The 18,881-nt window shown below is 52.5% G+C and overlaps 1 protein-coding gene across 4 annotated transcripts; it reads left to right on the forward strand.

The window, feature by feature from the left end:
* The first annotated feature begins 8,171 nt into the window (after positions 1–8,171).
* COPZ2 (COPI coat complex subunit zeta 2) lies at positions 8,172–18,040 on the forward strand. 4 transcript variants are annotated; one of them, XR_008425207.2, is made up of 9 exons: positions 8,172–8,311; positions 9,074–9,148; positions 10,754–10,835; positions 11,332–11,423; positions 12,233–12,288; positions 13,012–13,089; positions 15,059–15,110; positions 15,677–15,761; positions 17,702–17,791. XR_008425207.2 is itself a non-coding variant. In XM_053911959.2 (9 exons), exons 1-9 carry the CDS (start codon positions 8,201–8,203, stop codon positions 17,747–17,749), a joined length of 633 nt encoding a protein of 210 aa, XP_053767934.1. In that variant the 5' UTR covers positions 8,172–8,200; the 3' UTR covers positions 17,750–18,040. The 4 variants fall into 4 exon arrangements, 3 of the variants coding, with proteins under 3 accessions (XP_053767934.1, XP_053767933.1, XP_053767935.1); XM_053911959.2 differs by having other exon boundaries at positions 15,723–15,761; positions 17,702–18,040; XM_053911958.2 differs by having other exon boundaries at positions 15,723–15,761; positions 16,399–17,791.
* Positions 18,041–18,881: the final 841 nt, after the last annotated feature.

The following is an 18,881-nucleotide window of genomic DNA, read 5'->3' on the forward strand; positions in this document are numbered from 1 at the left end:
GTGGGACGCTGCTGGTGTGATGGATGTGGCGTAATTAGCTATTTTTGTTAATGATAAAAACACCCCGAAGAGCTCCGCCTCCCCTCCCTGGTCTTACCCCACAACCTCCCGCGAGTTTAGCCTTTCAGGAACTTTTCTCAGTTTCTGGTGTTTTCCAATCTGGTCTAGCCATCATTCTTGTGATTTTCAAACATTTGTTTATCCCCAGCATTACCTGGGTAAATTGTTAAGCCTGCAAATTGTGAGGCCCCAGTCTAGAAATTCTAATTCACTTACCCTGGGGTGGCGGCCTAATAACCTGCCTGCTTGTTAAAAATGACTTGGGTAAATTTTATGAAGCTTGGTCCCAAGACCACATGTAGGCAATCCCTGAGTTGGGGTTTGTAGTGCATTGTTCCCAGCTGTGGGACAAAAAGGCGTCAACTCAAATTCTTGACTCAGGAAGATCCTAGTAATCTATAGGTGCTTGTACAACTAAGGAGAAGGCCAACTGATAACTTGTCAAACGAGAGCACGGAGTCCATCACGTATTCGGAGAGTTAGGAGGCTTAATTTGGGCTGTTTTGCAAATTACAAACCACTTTCACTACATAGAAATATACACCAGCATCTGTTCATTGAGTCCTCAGAAAACTACCCAGCTCATTACCCATTTAAAACACTGATTCAAAGAGTACGTGTTTTTATGAAAAGATGCTCAGCATCACTAGCCATCAGAGAGATGCAAATTAAAACCACAATGAGGTACCATCTCACACCAGTCAGAGTGGCCAACATAAACAAATCCACAAACAAATGTTGGAGAGGATGTGGAGAAAAGGGAACCCTAGTGCACTGTTGGTGGGAATGCAGACTGGTGAGGCCACTGTGGAAAACAGTATGGAATTTCCTCAGAAAACTAAAAATGGAACTGCCCTTTGACCCAGCAATTCCGCTGCTGGGATTATACCCTAAGAACCCTGAAACACCAATCCAAAAGAACCTGTGCACCCCAATGTTCATAGCAGCACAATTTACAATAGCCAAGTACTGGAAGCAACCTAAGTGCCCATCAGCAAAGGAGTGGATCCAAAAACTATGGTATATTTACACAATGGAATTCTACGCAGCAGAGAGAAAGAAGGAGCTTATACCCTTTGCAACAGCATGGATGGAACTGGAGAGCATTATGCTAAGTGAAATAAGCCAGGCGGTGAGGGACAAATACCATATGATCTCACCTTTAACTGGAACATAAGCAATAGGAGAAAAAAGCAAACAAAATATAACCAGAGACATTGAAGTTAAGAACAAACTAACAATAGCCAGAGGGGAGTGGGGTGGGGACAGTGGGAAGAGGGGATTTCAGGAACTACTATAAAGGACACATGGACAAAATCAAGGGGGAGGGTGGAGGTGGGGGAGGGATGGGGAGAAAAGGCATACAACTGTAATTGAATAACAATAAAAATTTTTTTAAAAAAGAGTACATGTTTTAGTTATTGCTTTTCCTACTCGTTTCCTATAAATGCTAGAATATAAATAAACTCTATGAGGACTAGAATTTTGTCCATTAACTGTCGAGTCTTCAAAACCTAGAACAGTGCCTGGAACTTGGTAGACGATAAATAATGAATAATTGAAGGAGAGCTCAAGCAGGCAGGCCTGTGATTTCTGTTAAAAGCAGAAGTTAATACTTGAAGGAGGTTGGTTTTGAAGGATATGGCATGTTATCAAGGAAATGAGAGACCGACCAGTCCCTGAACTAATAAAACTATAAAGGTAAAAACTATTGGGTACGAAAGGAGGAGAAGTGAGGTGTGATCAATAACTCTTAAGAACATACTAAGTAGGATTGAAAAGGAAATATTTTAAAACCATAGAACTGAGCCTTGGCTTGTGTGGTTGAGTGGATTGAGTGCTGGCCTGTGAACCTGAAGGTTTCTGGTTAGATTCCCAGTCAGGGCACATGTCTGGGTTGTGGGCCAGGTCCCCAGTAGGGGGCGTGCGATGGGCAGCCAATGGATGTTTCTCTCCCTTCTTTCCTTCCACTCTTTCTGAAAATAAGTAAATAAATAATTAAAAAAAAAACCCCATAGAACTGAAAGATGTCAAGGCTAAAGTTACCGGGCTTAAATACATGACTGTTTTGAGGAGGTAGGTGTGGCTATTTGTTTGACACAGCAAATACAGAACAATTTCAAATCCGGACACCGTTAAAAAAAAGTAAACTGGGGAGTTCTTTATGGGGAGTCAGAAAACCTTAGCGCCAACAAAATTGAGTTTTGGAAAAGTCTTTTTGTGTTTTCCAAGTTTCTTTTCAGCTGTATAGCAGGGCAGCAGGTGCCTAGGACAAGAAATGAAACCATACAGTGCGTATATGACTAACGTGGAGTCAAGTAAGATAGGTATTCACTGAAGGGCAATGGCCACTGCAGGTGGGAAGGCTGCGTGGGGGAGGGGACATGTGGTCTTCCACATAACTTTGAAAGCCCAAATTCATTTGGTCACTTTTTAATGACAGTTTCTTTTTTTTTTAATATTTTCTTTTTATTGTATTTTTTCCCATGACCAATTATACCCCCTTCTACCTCTACCCACCCCCCTCTCCCCATGCCTCAGTTTCTTGAGGTGGTACTCTTACCCATCCTCTCCTTTCTCGTTTTTTTCTGGCGTCCTGTGTGTGGAGGGAGTGGCAGGCACTGAGAGAATGGGGGAGCTTTATATTAATTCTTAGAGGGGTGGAGAGGTCTTTTGTTTTTGTCCACTATCCGGTTCAAGTTCTTCTGCCTCCCCACTTCAAATGCTGCGTTTAAAGTTGTATAATAATTATTTCAGTGAACAGAGAGACAGACCTAGCAGGAACTGTATTATTGGGTTAAAGGAACCCAATAACTGATGGTTAGAAAAGTTTACTGCTTCGCAGTTACACAAAAGGGAAAGACAAAGAATCGCTGGCCCATTGCAAGGGCTGAGGAGGATGCTATCCAGATATAGAGAAAATGTCAGTGAGCAGCAGGCTATTGGGCCTGGCAGGGTGTGGGCTCCCAGGACATTTAATACTCCATGGTAGGGAGTAGAGATAGAAAGGCCGCCTTCCACTCTGTCTGGAATTCCAGATCAAGCCGGAGCAGGTGCACACCTTCTTCCCAGAACCCACGGAATAACCTTGCAAAATCCATGGTGTGTCCTTCTCCCAGGAAGCTCCCCTCCTCCCTTCCCACCCCCCTCACACCACATCCCATTTGCAGGGACAGCTGTTAATAGGACATTCACCTAAGAAGCAAAAGAAAGATCCCATGCTGATGCGTCATCAATCCTGGTGTATCCATTAAATCAGACCGAAAAGACCATTGGAAAAAGTGAGCACATGCACTTTCTCCCTTAAGGGAGAGGCAGAGAGCCTTCCATAGAACCAGGCCTGGCCCCTGCAGCTCCAGGTTGCTCAAGAGAGAAGAGAAGGCTGTGGGAAGCCAGGACGAGGGTTCATTCTAATGCACAGGCATTTGGGGCCAAAAAAGGAGACAGCTAACTATGAAATCCCCACTCTTCCTGGTTGTATCTGTTGACCCAGCTTCCTCTTTGGAAAAGCTGTCGTGCTGCCAGCAGGCACATCCATCTTCCAGTCACCCTGCAAAGGTAACACCTGCCAGGAAACCCTCAGAGAAGGGGGTGTGGGAAGGTGGACTGGCTGGGGCTTGGATTTGTTCTGGAATAGCAGGAATTGCTTTTTCCCCTAAGGGGAAATGCAATCTTTCTGCTATTTTGGTTGCCCTTCTTTTTCCTTTCCAACTTCCATCTAGTCCAGAGGAATGGATTAGATGCCTGCCTGAGATCGCCTTACACCCTTCTGAGAGATTCTAGGATTACACCCTGTCAATGCTAAATGTTAGCATGTCTTGCAAGGAAATCAGTTTGCCAGCTAATCCGGACATCTGGCACCTTTCTGACATGGTAAACATCATTAGCAAGCTTGTTACCATTAAACCAGCAAAATAGGTAAAGCTCTTCTGCAAGCCAGCCTGTCTTTCTCTGCACCCCTACCAGACCTGCCTTAGGAGATTGCTTCTCCACCCTGGCTACACATTAGAATAACCTGGTGGGGGGGTTGTAAAAAAATATTAATGTCCGGGTCCCATCCCTGGCCAGTTAAGTCAGTCTCCCAGAGCAGCCCTGGGCATCGGGATTTTGTAAAAGCTCCCCTGGTGATGCTGCTGTACAGTCAGAGAATCACTAGCTTGGAGCAGGAATCCATGCGGAGTGAAAAAGGACACCAGTAGTAATGCCTGAGCACACACTAGAATCACCGCCTGGAAAAGAATGCACCATTTCTCAATCCCCAAAAGCTCTCTTCCTAGACCTGGCCAATGAAAGCACCCCATTGTTCACTCGTGTCTCGGCGTACCATTTTATGAAGCTGTTCTGTATGTGCTCACCACGTTGTCCCAAACTGTGTCGAGGGCTTGCTTTGTACGGCTCTGTCTCAGTGTGGTGCGTCTCAATCAGGGAGGCACTACTGTGAGTTGGTAAGAGTGGGTGGTTTGGACTCAGAGCTGGGTTCAAAAATCTGGCTCTGCCACTTGCAAGTTGGGACCTCCTGAGTTAAGCGAAAATAACAATGTACATATTAAAAGTTTAAAAATCAGACCCTCTGGCCCTGACCAGGGTGGCTCAGTTGGAGTGAGCATCGTTCCGTAAACCAAAAGGTTTTGGTCCCCTGTGCCGGCACATTCAGGGAGCAGCCAACCGATGTTTCTCTAACATCAATGTTTCTCTTTCACTCTCTCTATCACCCTTCCTCTCTCTCTGGAATCAAAGGATATATCTGCAGGTGAGGATTAAAAAATAAATGTTAAACAAATAAAATAAAAATGAGATCCTATGTGTAAAGCCACTCGTGCACAGAGCTGAGCATGAGGTCCCTTTCGTGCCCGACTCTCTGCCCACACCAGGACCTCATCCTCCCAGAGGAAGCCGGCTTAGGTAGAAGATAGCAGAGCCGTCCTTAGGGCGGCCCTGGAAACCCACCCTGCAGACAGAGCAGAGAAGCTTTCGGTTTCTCTCTCGAGGCTACCGCCAGCACACACCCACGCCTCACACTCCACACACACCTCCCCCTCTTGACATTATAGCAGGAAGGAGAGAGAGAGACTGTTACCCAAGGGAGCTGTTTCTTCTTGTCACACAAGAACAGATGCCGAAATCCCAGGACAGACCGCGCAGAAATGTGGTGGCAGGAGGGTGAGTCAGAGGAAACAGAATGGTCTCACCTCCAAGATAAACCAAGGTCCAGAGGAGAACCTATTTGCATCCCTTGCCTCCTGGAGATTCTGAAGGGCGGTGTGTGTGTGCACCAGCACACGTGTGTGTTTTCAGGACCGACTCTGAGCCCAGCTACTCCACAGACACCGGTTAGAGGTGTGCACGCCCCTGCCCCAGTGCACACCCCCTGCAGGGAGCAGGGAGCAGAGAAACTTGAAGGCTGCACTCTTTTGGAACCCGGGTCTGACTTCCCCGTTGTGGGGAGGCTCTCCAGCTGCTCCTCTCCTGCTGCACCCGAATGGTTACACTGTAAAGTCCTGAGGTGCTGCTCTGTGCACGACACTGCTCCAGCGCTAGGCACACTGAGCTTATATTTTTGCACAAAATCTCATTAAAGGGGCACACTAGGCTGGGGGTCCTGAGAAAGGAAAGGAGCCCTGGGGTCTTTAAGGGCGCAGCCATCAATGAGGAGAATCTCTTCCTTGCAAAGTTCAACTCAAGGGCTCTGAATCGACGTTCACCACAGCACTTAAATGTAAAGAGGTCCTGGTGATTAAAACCAGAGCAGCTGAGTGATGGAGGTGGTGGTGATAAGGATTTTGTGGTCCTTAAGCTTCCTTCCCCGACCTTCTCTTTATGTCAGCCCCTGTGCCCCTGTCCAGTACCTTCTCGTCCACTCCTCCTGTAATTGACTCCTCCCCCTCCTCGCCCACAGAGCCACACCGGCTCCCTAAGGCCCCTGTCTTCCTAGGTCTTCCTCCCTCCCTTCCTTCTTCTGCAAACTGACCCTCCCCCTGTGGGTACCATATACCGCACAGAAGCTAGGACGCTTTTCTGTACGTATGAACAAACACTGGGCCAGCTCACAGAAGTGTTAAGGGATCAAAATAATCAAGTCAGTATTTTTAATAACACAGCAAGCTGGCATGACCATTGACATAATTTTTGATGATTTGGAAGCCAAATTAAAGATGACCTCTTCCTCCCCAACCCCCACTGCGCCAAACAGTGTCGGTTAGAGGTCACCGTTGTAACTCCGACAGCCTGCAAGGAAGACTCAGGTGTGTCTTCTAAATCATAGGGAGAGGTTCAGACGTTTTCACCAGATGTTTGCATGGCTTCCTCTTTCACCTCCTTCAGCTCTTTCTTCAAATGTCACCTTCTTGAAGGCTTTCCCCAGTGACACTAAGGAAGATGGCATTCTGCCCTGCTCCCCGCAGCCCCTCATATTCCTAATCCCCGTTCCTGCTCCGTTATTCTTCATAGTATTCATGGACAACTTATATACTATCTACTTTGTTTATTTTCTGTAGTCTGAGCATTTACATATGATCTCCTTCATCCTAAATTCATTTACTCATTCACTTCCTCCTCAAACAGTAACATTTAAATATAAACTCCATGAGAGCAAAGGCTCTGTTGATTTTTCCTACTCTTGAAGCCCAGGGACTCAAAAAGCACTCAATAAATACTTGTACAGAACATAAAATATGGTTTAATTGATAAGTACATTTCAATTATTTGTTTAAAATAGGTAGTCTGAGCATTTACACATGATCTCCTTCATCCTAAATTCATTTACTCATTCACTTCCTCCTCAAATGCTTATTAAGTACCCCGGGCACCTTAGGCCCTTGGTGGGGGGTGGGGGCAGGGTAGGAATTCCACAATGAGTGAGATAGACCCGACATTTCTGTTCTCAGAGGACTCAAAGTCTGGTGAGGAGAAGGAGCCTATACATTTGCAAACAAATTTGTAAAAATAATATTTAGAGCTTGAGAAAAGGGCGATGTAAGAAATACGTAGGGTGCTGAGTTGGAGAATGTGGCAGGAGAGACCATTTGGTGGATCTTAGAGAGGACTTTTGGTGATGACACCGAAGTGGCGGCCTGAAGAATGAGAAGACTGGACCCCATGCTGCAGAGGAAAGTCCCATTTGGCAGCCCTCTGGGGCGAGCGCAGCTGGTGCCCCACACAGCAGGCCTTGAAAGGAAGCATGGGGGAAATGTTGAGGCCGAACCTTGGATTCTATCTCCCTCAACTATTTATTAGCTACACAATCCGGAAAAGGTCTGAGTCTCCCTTTCCTTAAAATGGGAGTGGTGATACCTACCTCATAGGTGTGGGGTATATTAGGTAATGCGTGTGAAGGTGTTTGAGTGTAAAACACATGCCTGGTGGTTTTAAGGGGAAGTACTGTTAACTCTATAGCGTTGGAGTGTGAGTTTCCTGCTGGCCTTGAGTATCCTGAAAGGAAAGCATGTCTTCTGGTATCACTTCGACCCAAGAATCCAAAGCGTGACAAAGCCTGGTGCCGTGGGTGCGGAGCACTAGTGCTGCTGGGCGTCCGTCTGTCTTACTTTAGACTGTGTCCTGTGTCTTGGGAGACTTCAGAGGGTCCCCAGGGCCCATGGGCTTCTGGGAGGAAGTGGAAGGAGTGGGAGAACCTGCTCAGAACAGAGGGTCTCTCCAGAGCTGTCCTCCTCTGCTCTCACTGCTATCACTTGCCCCTGGGACCCGATTATATTTGTCCGCACAGCACCTACCAGCAGTTAAGAGACAAAACTGGACTTTGCCGTGTTTTCTGCTGTCCCCAGGATAGCCTGCGGACACCGGGGCAAACCAAACCCACAGGCCAGAAAGGAGGCAGGAGGGGCCGGAGAGGGGGCTGGTCCTGGGACACACGGAGAATGGACTTTGAGGGAGGGAAAGGAGCCGAGAAGGAGAGAAAATTGAGGTGGGGGAAGCAGAGCCGGGATGTGGGGCGCAGGGGCAGCGAGCGGCAAGGGAAAGTAGGGAGGGCGAGAAGGAGGAAAGGGCCTCAGGGAAAAGGAAAGACAGGCTCCGAGCGCGGAAAGGGAGGGCGGTGGCCTCCGGGGGGTGGGGGGCGGCCCGGTGGGCCGGGCGGGCGCGGGGGCGGGGCGGCGGGAGGCGCTGTCAGCGCAGGGCGGCGAGCGGAATGCTGCGGCCGGAGGCCTGGCCACGTCCGCACCCGGGGGAGGGGGCCGCGGCCGCCCAGGCCGGGGGCGCAGCACCGCCCGCCCGAGCCGGGGAGCCCGCGGGGTCGCGGGTACGGAGCAGACGGGCGGGTGCCGGGGTCCGGGGCGGCAGGAATCGGGGCCCGGGTGGGGTTGAGCGGGCGCAGCCAACTCGTAACTCGCACTCCTGGCGCCGGGAACTTGGTGCCACCACTGAGCAGCGCGGGGAGGGGCCGGGGCCGGGGCCGGGCCGGCGAGAAAAAGTTCCAGCGGGCGTGGACTCTCCAGGGGGCCTGTCCTGAGAGTCCGCGTGGGGCTGAAGTTCTGGGTCAGTTTAGAGCAGCGATGGAGACAGCTTGGGGGTGGGGTGGGTTGAGATTCTGCAGGGAGGGGGAAGGTGCTCCGAGGGGCGCTGGGCGGATGTGCGTGCTCGGGAGCCCCCCCGCGTCAGGGGGCTGGGGGCGCGCTCAGAGAGCGAGGCCAGCCTCGCCCCGAGCTCAGCTGGAAGGAGGAGGCACAGCGCCGTCCCCCCGGCCCAGGTTCTGTGATACACTCCGACTCGGGCTCTGCAGCAGTCAGTGCATGACAGAACTTGGGCCCGGGCGGACCTTCCGCGCCCAGCGTGCAGCGCGCCCGCCAGGGGCCTGCAGTGGAACATCTGCGGGCTGGGGGGAGCGGGACAGCAGGCGGCCCGTGGGGCACAGGGTTGGGCGAGCACCAGCTATGAGCCTTTGGGGCCAGGGTCACTGGAGCTTGAGCGTGGACTCCTGGGGCCCGCAGATCCCGAAAAGTCAATGACAGGGTATTTGCCTTGAGTCAGGGGCCAATGGACTCCCCATCCCACCCCGTGTCAGTTGCAGGAACCTTCTCTCTACACCATCAAGGCTGTTTTCATCCTAGATAATGACGGACACCGCCTGCTGGCCAAGGTAACCGCCCCCCCTCACCCGAGGGCCCCTGAAAACTGTGTTACTGCCCCGAGAACAGAAGTCCCCACCCCATCTCAGGAGAGACCCCACTGTGGGCTCTGCGACTCAGAGCAGCTCAGCTTGGACCCTCCAAAGGCCATTCTGTCCACCCTCCTGCGTTGTCAGATGGCTGGACCCTGGATGCAGGAGGGCGTCCCCCTGTTTCTAATCCTGCCCCCTGAAATGTCTTCTCGTCATCCTTTCAAGTAGCCAGCTGGGCCCTGAGCATGGACGGGAACTCTCCGGGGGCCAGTGGCGTGTTGGGCCTGGGACCCAGGAATCCTAGTGCCCACATTTTAAACAAGCAATCTGCACTCTTCTCCCACAGCTTCGTAAACACTCGGGATTTAGTCTGAGAAGTCTCAGAACTTAGCGCCAGTCAGGGTTTTAGAGACCACACACGCAGTTTAACTCTTTCCCAAATGAGGAAAATGCAGTCTAGAGGAGCTAAATGAGGTGCCTGGGGTGGCAAGTGTCGACATCAGAGCAGAGAGCTGAGCTCAGGTATTTAGACTTGGAGCTCAGGAGGATGGCTTTCACCGCACAAACTGTCAGTCACCTGGCATCTGTCCCAGTGACCAGGGCCTGGGGAAACCAAAGCAGGATAATCCAAAAGTAACTGTCCACCATCCATACAATGAACTATAGTAGGGATATAGCTTCCCTATAGTTATAGGGAATTAACTATAGTAGGGATATAGGGATATAACTATAAACTAGCTGTGAAATACATTATAGTGTGTGTTTGTTTGTTTAGGGCTGAAACTTTTTGTCTTCGTGCCTGTAGTGGTCAGCAGGGAGACAATTTGCCGACAGTTGGGTACTAAGTGGCATAATCCACATCCAGAACATTGAAAACTGAGCTCATCATGCCTTGCCCCAGCAGGTGGTCAGAGGTGGATTGGCAATGCCAGAGGTTTTAGGACCTCCTCCCAGGAGGGCACATCCATGGGCAGGTTAAGGAATGGAGTCAGAGAGAGAGGCTCACGAAACCCACACAAAACAGCATTGATTTCATTGTGCAATGTATGCCGGGAACTTTTCCTTAGACATTCAATCTTCACATCACCCTGCCTGGAGTCAGACCATCCTTGATGTTGAATCCCAGTTCCGCCCCTCCAACTGTGAGATGTCAGGGCAGGTGCCTGACTCCTCCACACTTCAGTTCCCCATCTGTACAATGGGCTTGATAAAGTCGCTGTCAGGATTGTTGCCATTTTGCTGCAGGACCCCAGGCTCTGCCCTCTTTCCTGCAGACTCGGGTTCACGGGGACTCAGGGTGACGACTTAGTGGCCACCCCAGTCCTCAGCACACCGCCTATGCGCTCAATGTCCAAAAGCCTCCGAGACTCAGGAGACGGCTCCAAAAACAGGCCTCAAAATTTCTCCACTTTTTACTACTTTCTTTGCTTAGAATTGGTGTTTATGGGGAAACAGTGAGCTGTCAGGCCTAGAGGGCAATGAGATGGGACAGTTGGCCGGCACCCACCATTCCCTGCCCCCTGTGCCTGGAGGACCCAGGCTCTGTGGAATGGCTCTCACCCCTTCTTCTTCCCTTTCTCATAGTATTATGATGACACATTTCCCTCCATGAAGGAGCAGGTGGCCTTCGAGAAAAATGTCTTCAATAAGACCAGTCGGACTGACAGTGAGTGTCCTCCTCTTCCTCACCCAGCACTCACACTCTCACTGTCCTCTTCTCCGTCTGGACACATCTGTCCCCATCGGCTCTGGACACCCACAGGCCATTTCCTTTTCTTCAGAGGTTCTTTTTCCTCTCCTGCCCACCTGTTCATCTCTACCTCCAGGGAGCGCCCCGTAACCCTCCCAAACCCCCCATCCCCCAGCACACCTAGACCTCCCTGTCAGGGGAAGAGGCCAGCGGAGTTGTGGGACTGGTCCAAGGTGTTGCACGTGGTGGGAGAGGGGTGGAAGGCTGACCTTGAAGTGGGTTTGTTGATTCCTCAGAATGAGATAGCTTCTAGAAAAAGAGGGTGGAGGGAAGGACAGAGAGCAGCCCAGGTAGCGTCCCTGGTGCTAGTCTCACCAAGGGTTCCTTGGAAAGGGAAGAAGGTGCAGAGCTGGAGACGGGGAGGAAGGGCCAGGCAGGGGTGGCCAGTGCTGAACGTCTCCCTGACTTCTAGGTGAGATCGCATTTTTCGGGGGCGTGACCATCGTGTACAAGAGCAGCATTGACCTCTTCCTGTACGTGGTGGGCTCATCGTACGAGAATGAGGTGAATTCAGGAGTTGGGGTGACAGAGAGAGTCTGTCCGTGGGGGGTGTGGCTTGGAGTCTGGGGTCGAAGCTGGGTTCTGGTGCTAATTACTGGGACCCAAAAGGGAGTGGAGTAAGTCCAGGTTTTGTGGAACCAGAAGGAAGGACATTCCAGTTGGTGGAACCTCTTTATGGAGAGGGGCAGGGCCTAGGAAGGGCCAGACAAGGGAGGACAGCAGTAGCTCACATTAGCACCCCTCCTTCTAGACTCTGGGGGTCAGTCAGCAGGGTCAGTCAGCAGCCACAGTGGTTCTTTCTGGGACAAGGCAAGGCATGTCGTCATGCCTCTTAGGTTCCTTAGGAACAAGCAATGACACTGTCTGCAGGAACCTCTATTTCTTTTTTAAATTTTATTTATTTAGTTTTAGAGAGAGGGGAAGGGAGGGAGAAAGAGAGGGAGAGAAACATCAATGTGTGGTTGCCTCTCACATGCCCCCCACTGGGGACCTGCTATGCAACTCAGGCCTGTGCCCTGACTGGGAATTGAACCGGCGACCCTTTGGTTCATAGGCCCACGCTCAATCCACTGAGCTACACCAGCCAGGGCTATTTCTTTCTTTTTAAATCATCTCTACAGAAGGGTACACTCAGTGTCCCACAGTGGGGCGCTCTAGTGCTTCCCAACCCACGCACAGGAGGCATTCTCCGAGGGCGAGCTGCATGCAGTCAGGCTCCAGGCTGGTTCCCATGCAGGTAGACTCCTAGGTCTCCTTCCGGCCTTCCCGACCTCATGCTCTCTCATTTTCCTCCCACATCTGCCCACCACCAGCTGATGCTCATGTCTGTTCTCACCTGCCTGTTTGAGTCCCTGAATCACATGTTAAGGTGAGTGAGGTTCTCTGCCCTTCAAGGTCCCCATCCCCCGTGCCTTCATAGGTCACAGAAGCAGGGTCTTTCCTCCCTGCTTTTGTCTCCAAGTCCCTACAAAACTAAGACTGGAGCCAGAGCATCCTCCCCCCCCCCCCCCGCCACCGGGCCTCTGCCATTACTTAACCACCATGGCACCGCCCAGAGCAGAGCCACGTGAGGGTACAGCCTGAAAATGGGTCCTGGAGAAGCTAAATGATTTGCCTGAGGTTGCAAATGGTTTAAATGAGAGCAGAGACTCACACTCGGGCTTTCTGACTTGAAGCTCAGGGTGGTTTTTACTGGACCCCCGTTCAGTTATCTGGTGTCTATTCCAGTGAGCGTGACCTGGGGAAACCAAGCTAGGATAATACAAGAATGAATAAGTTCCCCAGTCAACACAATGAACTGTAGTAGAGCTATAGCATCGGAATCAGCTATGAGATGCATTAGGGGTGCCATGGTGGGCACCGTGTCTATGCCCCAAGGGTGGGAGCTTGGGCAAGGAGGGCTTCAGGAAGCAGGCCTGTCCTCTGCTCAGGAGTCCCTAGCCCAGGCGCTGCCCTCACTGCCCTTGACATTGTCCTTCCCATTGCTTGTTGGGGGTGTGGTAAGGTATAGGTGGAAGGGGGCCCTGTCTCACCTAGGCAGGGACCTGGCTCCTCCCGGCCAGGGGAGGCTCAGGAGCTGTGTCCCCTTCAGGAAGAATGTGGAGAAGCGCTGGCTGCTGGAGAACATGGACGGAGCCTTCTTGGTGCTGGACGAGATTGTGGATGGCGGGTGAGGAGCAGGTGGTCAGGGAGACTCACAGTAGGTGGTGCCTTTGAAGGTCACTAGCTCCAGATTGCACCCAGCACACTGTTGGCTCTCTCGGGCCGACTTCTCCCTCCCTTTCCCCAGCATGTTCCTGGTGATCTCATCCCCCCACCCCACTCGTGAGGATGGAGGTTATGTCGGTGTCAGCCAAAGTCAAGCAAACGAGAAAGGAATCCCATGTCCAACTGTGGCTGACTGTTGAATAGGCAGGGTTCGGGGGAAGTGGTTTGCTCTCCATGGCCCAGGAGAAGCAGGCAGCAGACACTGGCCCTTCCCTAGAAGGGCTTCATCCTGGCAGAGCCCTGCTGCGTCCACACCTCCCACTCACAGAGCTCCATTCCCACGTCGGCTAGATGCGTGACCTGGGCCAGTTACTCATTGCCCCTGAGCTTCACTTTTCCCATCTTTCGAATGGGGATGATAAAGGAACTACCTCGTAGGGGGTGGGGAGTAAATAAGGTGATGCTAGTGAAGCTCCTGGTTCTCCTTCAACAAACGTCACCTGCTATTGGTGTGCTATTATATCCTCGGAAGCTGGGCGCCCTTATGACAAGGGCTGGTTAGTAAATTTGCATGGGGGGCAGTAATGGGGGAGAAAAAGACCTTCTGGCTCTGGGGCAAAAAATAATACAAACTGATCATCTTAAAAACACCCACGTGCCTTTATCATTACATCCATTTTAGAGATGAGGGAATGGAGGCTCAGAGATCGAGTAACTTGTCCAAGGTCACACGGAGGGCCAACATCCAAAGCCATGGGCCTGGTTCCACAGCACTGTGCCACGTGCCCAGGGGCCAGGGTGCTCTGGGACGTGGGGTGGTGGAATTCCTCCACCTTCCCTCCCCGTTGACTGTGCGCTACTGCAAGGCCTGGGGCTAATTCCTGCGCCCCAAAAGGGAGTGGAGTAAGTCCAGGTTTTGTGGAACCAGAAGGACATCCCATTTGGTGGAACCTCTTTACGGAAAGCACACACACAACCACACAGTGAGGGGCAGGGCCCAGGAAGGGCCGGTACAAGGGAGGGCATAAGCTTTGTTCCGTTCTGGGTCTGTGCCCCCAGCAGGCCCAGTTTCTGCCCCTTGAGTAGCTCTCAGTTTTCCTCCCAGCAAAATCAGGGAGTTGTCAGCCGAGTCAATGCCTAAGCCAGAGCATCAGTCGGGTGCTTCTGTCTTTGTGGAGGAAGGACCTCTGTTGAGGAAACCTGGGGATAGGGGTGCCCCAGGGATGGGGCCTGGAAAAAATGCCCAGGAAATATTTCCTCACTCCCCGAGACTGGTACAGAAATAAAGCTAGGCTTCTGCCCTGGAGGTGCCTCACCAGGGGAGGAGGAGCACTCACCCAGTCCCTGCGGTCTCTGTGCCGCCCACAGGGAGGCCCTCCCACCTGCACCCACGCATGCCCCCACAAATGGCCACAGAGCACCCCAAGATGTCATGCAAGAGTGCGCTAGCTGAGAAAATTCTTGATATTTGGGTCCATCCAAAGGAAAGATAGATTCTGATTTGTAGAGTTCCATTTCTTTTATCTATGGCATAGAACAATAGTGAAACCAGCTAGAGACCCCAAGGCGCCTCCCTTCCCTCACTGCGTCTGAATCCATCCCTGACCCAGAAGGGACCACGAACTTTTGAGGGCACCGAGTTTTTGAGCCCCTGCTTTTGACACCCCAGTCGTCCTGGACTGGACTCACTCGATTTCACAGCTTTTGACCAAAGACGACCAAGTGCGAGACCACCAGGTTCGACGTGTAGAAACACCAGAGCTGAGGGAGTGTAGGGAGAGTTCTGACTTGAGGAGCTCCAGTGGGAAGGTACCCCGGAGGGGGAATGTTGCAGGATATGGTGACTGAGGGAAGAGGCTTTAGCATGGAGCGGTGGCAGAGGGGAGAATCACGTCACCGACTTTCCTCCTGGTTTCTCTCTCATCTTGTAGCGTGATTCTGGAGAGTGACCCCCAACAAGTGATCCAGAAAGTGAATTTTAGGGTAAGAGTCTTCCTGCATGCCCCCCACCCCCAGGCTGCTCTCCGCCATCCTCTCCGCCTCCTGTCTTCCCTGTGCAAGGGGCTGCGAGGGCCCAGGTGGTGGGAGCCCCGGCGCCTCCAGCAGAAGCAACTCCTGGGACGATGCACTTGTGGAGAAAGTGGCAGTTTGGGGCATGGCAGTTAGTAAAAGATACCTCGTGTCCTCTCCCCCTGTAGAAGGCCCAAGCACCTCACCACCCTCCGTGGTGGGAAGTACAGACTGGGGAAATAAACTCTCAAAGAGACACCAGGTGGCTGCCTTGGCCTTGAGGCTGGGGAGTGGGGCTCTAGAGAGAACTGCCCTGCCTAGTTTGGCTTTCCTGTCGGAATTAAACCTTGTCTATCAACTTTATTCCCTTTATTCCCTTACTCTCCACGCATCACAGACAGGGCCCCGGGGATCCTGGCTTCCAACTGATACGGCGCAGGGCTTCCACTAACTGGTGATGCAGGTGCGGTCCTGGGTCCTCCTCACCACCGCATCACTCACCACCCCCCATGCCCCTTCATCTCCCTATCCAAACCCAGGACTCTCACCCTGGTCTGACCACCCTGTGACACTGCTTCCCCACAGGCAGACGACAGCAGCTTGACTGAACAGAGTGTGGCCCAGGTAGGTCCCCAACATCTGCCTTGGACTGGAGGGAGGAGAGCAGAGCCTCCCAGGGGGACCCAGTGGGAGCTATCAAGGCGGAGAGGTCAGGATGTGGGAGGGATGAGGCGGTGGCAGACCATCTGTTGGGGAGAGTCACGGGAGACCTCTAGCATCTCTGGGGTGGTGCTGAGCTGGGCATTAATAATTGATGCCCAGTCCTCACTGGTAACCACCTCCTCTCCTGGCTCGGTATCATTAGATTGAACCCCTGGGGTAAGCTGCCTCCCCCCACAGATGGCTGAGTCACTTGTCCCCCAGAGCAATATGGGGACACAGGTCCCTGATTCTCCCCCTAGCCCCGAAATGACAACAAACAGGAGTTCTCTTCCAAACCCTCGCCCCTCCATGTTAAGGTTCAAGCTGGAATTGTTAAGGGACCCCGAAGCTTGCGATAGCATCTAACTTTCTCCCTGCCTCACTTGCCACCTAACCCCTAAGTGACCTGGCTGCAGAAAAGTCCCCTGCATGGTCCTTTCTAGGGGTGCATGTGGGGCAAGAGGGAGGTCCCTGGATCTGTGGTTTGACTGGTTTCCCAGCTGTGCAAACTTCCTGCTTGTCAGGCTGACTGCTTGCCCTCTGTTCTGTCTGCCCGCAGGTCTCCCTGCACAGACTAACCCTGAGTGTATGGAGCTTCCTGCCCTGGCACTAACCACCTCCTGCTGTGGTGGCCCAGGCCAAGATGGGTGCATAATGTCCCACACCTGGGTGTGGAGCCCCAGGTGTGGCGCCCACTTTCCCGTCACTGCCTTTGGTGCCCACCCTGCCTCTCCTTCCTCCTGGTTCCCCAGGCCACCTCATGCCTGCTGGGAGGAGTGCAGCCCCGTGGCAGTTTTCTGATCCAAAGAGATTAGGGAGCATGGGCAGAGCAGATAAGAACACGGGTGCTGCCGTGAGTCACCCCAGCGTGTCTGTTCCACTTCACCCCCTAGAATCTGGGTGACCTAGGCAAGTTACTCAACCTCTCTGGGCCTCACATAATCACGGCACACTCCTCAGAGTTATTAGGAGAATTAGATGAGCTAACACATGGAAAATTCTTTGCACGGCTCCTATTTTTCCAGAGGGGGGAAGAATGAAGACGCAGCACTTTCAATGGAATTACTGAGTGAAAACCAGGGCAGGTGCAGGGAGTGAGTGGGAGATGAAACAAGGAGAAGGCCAGGATCTGGCTAGAAGCAGGAGAACCCCCAGGGCCAGGCTGTCCCTGAGAGAGGAAGGGAGGCTGTGCAGAAAGAAGGGACAGACAGCTTGGGATGAGCCTTCCGAAGGGAGTGAGGCTCGGTGGCTGGAGGGACAATCTGAGACATGGGTGGAGCTGGCATTGTGCGTGCACATTTCTATGGATTTGCATAAGCACTGGACTGAGCTTGTTGCCTCGGCTGCAAGGAGGGCAGACCATCGGAGTGCAGGTGTCCCGCGGCGGTTTCTGGCCAGCCACCCTTCGCCAGCTGCGCCACATCAGCAGTGGGTTAGGGTTGGGTGTGGAGGACAAACACGCTGCCAGCCTGGGCCTGACCTAGAGTTTTACTGAGGTGTCTGGGCTCAGGAAGTGTCAGGCCTGGCCCCAGTTTCTGCGTGGACGTGGCATAATGGGCGGCAGCTAGCAGGACAAGGTATGGAAAGCCGGCCTGGGGCCACACCCACCACTGCAAACGCAGAAACCAGCAGAAGGCTGGGCAGGTCTGGGCCTGGGCTGGGAGCTGGCTGCAGCCAGTTTGGACTGCTCTTTCTCTGAATGGCCTGGCCCATCTGAAGTCTGGCAGAGATGAGCTGCTGCCACCTAGTGACTGGGAGTTGCAGGGACACATTAGGAAGGTGGGCTGTAGACCTCCCTCTCACTACAGTATCGAGGTACTTGACACGCCCCCAAATTCTCTCAACCTTCCTCCCACCTCCAGGTTCTCCAGTCTGCCAAGGAACAAATTAAATGGTCGTTACTGAAATGAAGGCTGTGCATTCAAGGCTCCCTGCCCCCAGATAATTTCCCTGATCCTGGCAAAAAACTCAAAAGACCCCAGGGGACAGGAGAGACCCCTCTGTATCCCCAGGCCCTCCCAGAACCGACTCCTGAAACTTCTGGCCAGGGACTCCGAAATGAAAAGATTTGGCGTTAGCACTGAGTCACCCCTTCTCATTGCCCTGGCCTGCCCCTTGGGCTGTGAGAACCAGCTGAGCTGCCTTAACTCAGACCTCAGGCATCCCTGATCCCAGAGCCCAAATAAACATGTTGTCTCCTGCTCATGGTCTCCTTCTCTGTTGGCCTGGGAAGTGTGTGTGTGTTCTGCTAAGGGCTCCTGCACTTTCTGTGCCTCGCCCTTAGGATGGCCCTCACCCGGGCGTATTCCAGTGGTTGTGGGAATGGAGAGAGGTGGGTCAAGGGAAAGGGGACAAGTTAACATAGTGAGGGGGTGTGACATGAATACCACGAGGCCCCATATGTGACAGTATGATTGTGTGACAGTAAAAAAGTAATAACAGGAGGAATGGTGCATATTCAGGAAAAGGAGACAAAAGAGGGTACACACAGGGTGGACCGGCTGGGGATTCTTTGAGTCATTTTCCTATTTCCAGCCTTCAGAAAGGAAGGGCGTAAGGCTTCCTCTAGACAAACTGAGGAACAGCACGCTTATTTTTCTTGGCATGGCTGGGACAGCGGAATTCCTATAATGGCACATACCCTGGGCATTAGAGCCCTGCAAGCTTGCCAAGGCTGGGACCGGATGCTGGGGGCGAGGAAGCATCAGCCAGCACCATCCCCAGCCCCCGTGCATTTGTGTCCAGAGCCCTAGGGCACTCCAGAGGGTGTGAAGAATTACAGGTCCGGTGGTAGAGAAGGGAGGGGAGAGACCCCGGGGGCAAACGAGATGGAGCGACTTTCTGGGAGACGCGACTCCTCTTTTCTGTCTCCGTCCCAGAATCCCCCGTTTCTCCAGTTCTTACTCTGACGCGTACACTTCCTGCGTCTACGTACTTAAATTCCCGGAATGTCTAGCGTTCATTTCCCGGAGAACTTGTTTCCCTTGGATACCTTGTTAACTAAAGCCGCCAGTCCACGCCCCGTCCCGGCACCGCCCCTCG

The sequence above is a fragment of the Desmodus rotundus genome, chromosome 9 (genome assembly GCF_022682495.2).
Source record: "Desmodus rotundus isolate HL8 chromosome 9, HLdesRot8A.1, whole genome shotgun sequence".
Classification (NCBI taxonomy): Eukaryota; Metazoa; Chordata; class Mammalia; order Chiroptera; family Phyllostomidae; genus Desmodus; species Desmodus rotundus.

Bases quoted from the DNA above. Each gene is read 5' to 3' on its own strand.
- COPZ2 (XM_053911958.2), top strand. From the start codon at position 8,201: ATGCTGCGGCCGGAGGCCTGGCCACGTCCGCACCCGGGGGAGGGGGCC. The intron at 8,312-9,073 runs GTACGGAGCAGA...ACCCCGTGTCAG, and splicing joins GGGAGCCCGCGGGGTCGCGG to TTGCAGGAACCTTCTCTCTA. The intron at 11,424-12,232 runs GTGAATTCAGGA...GCCCACCACCAG, and splicing joins GCTCATCGTACGAGAATGAG to CTGATGCTCATGTCTGTTCT.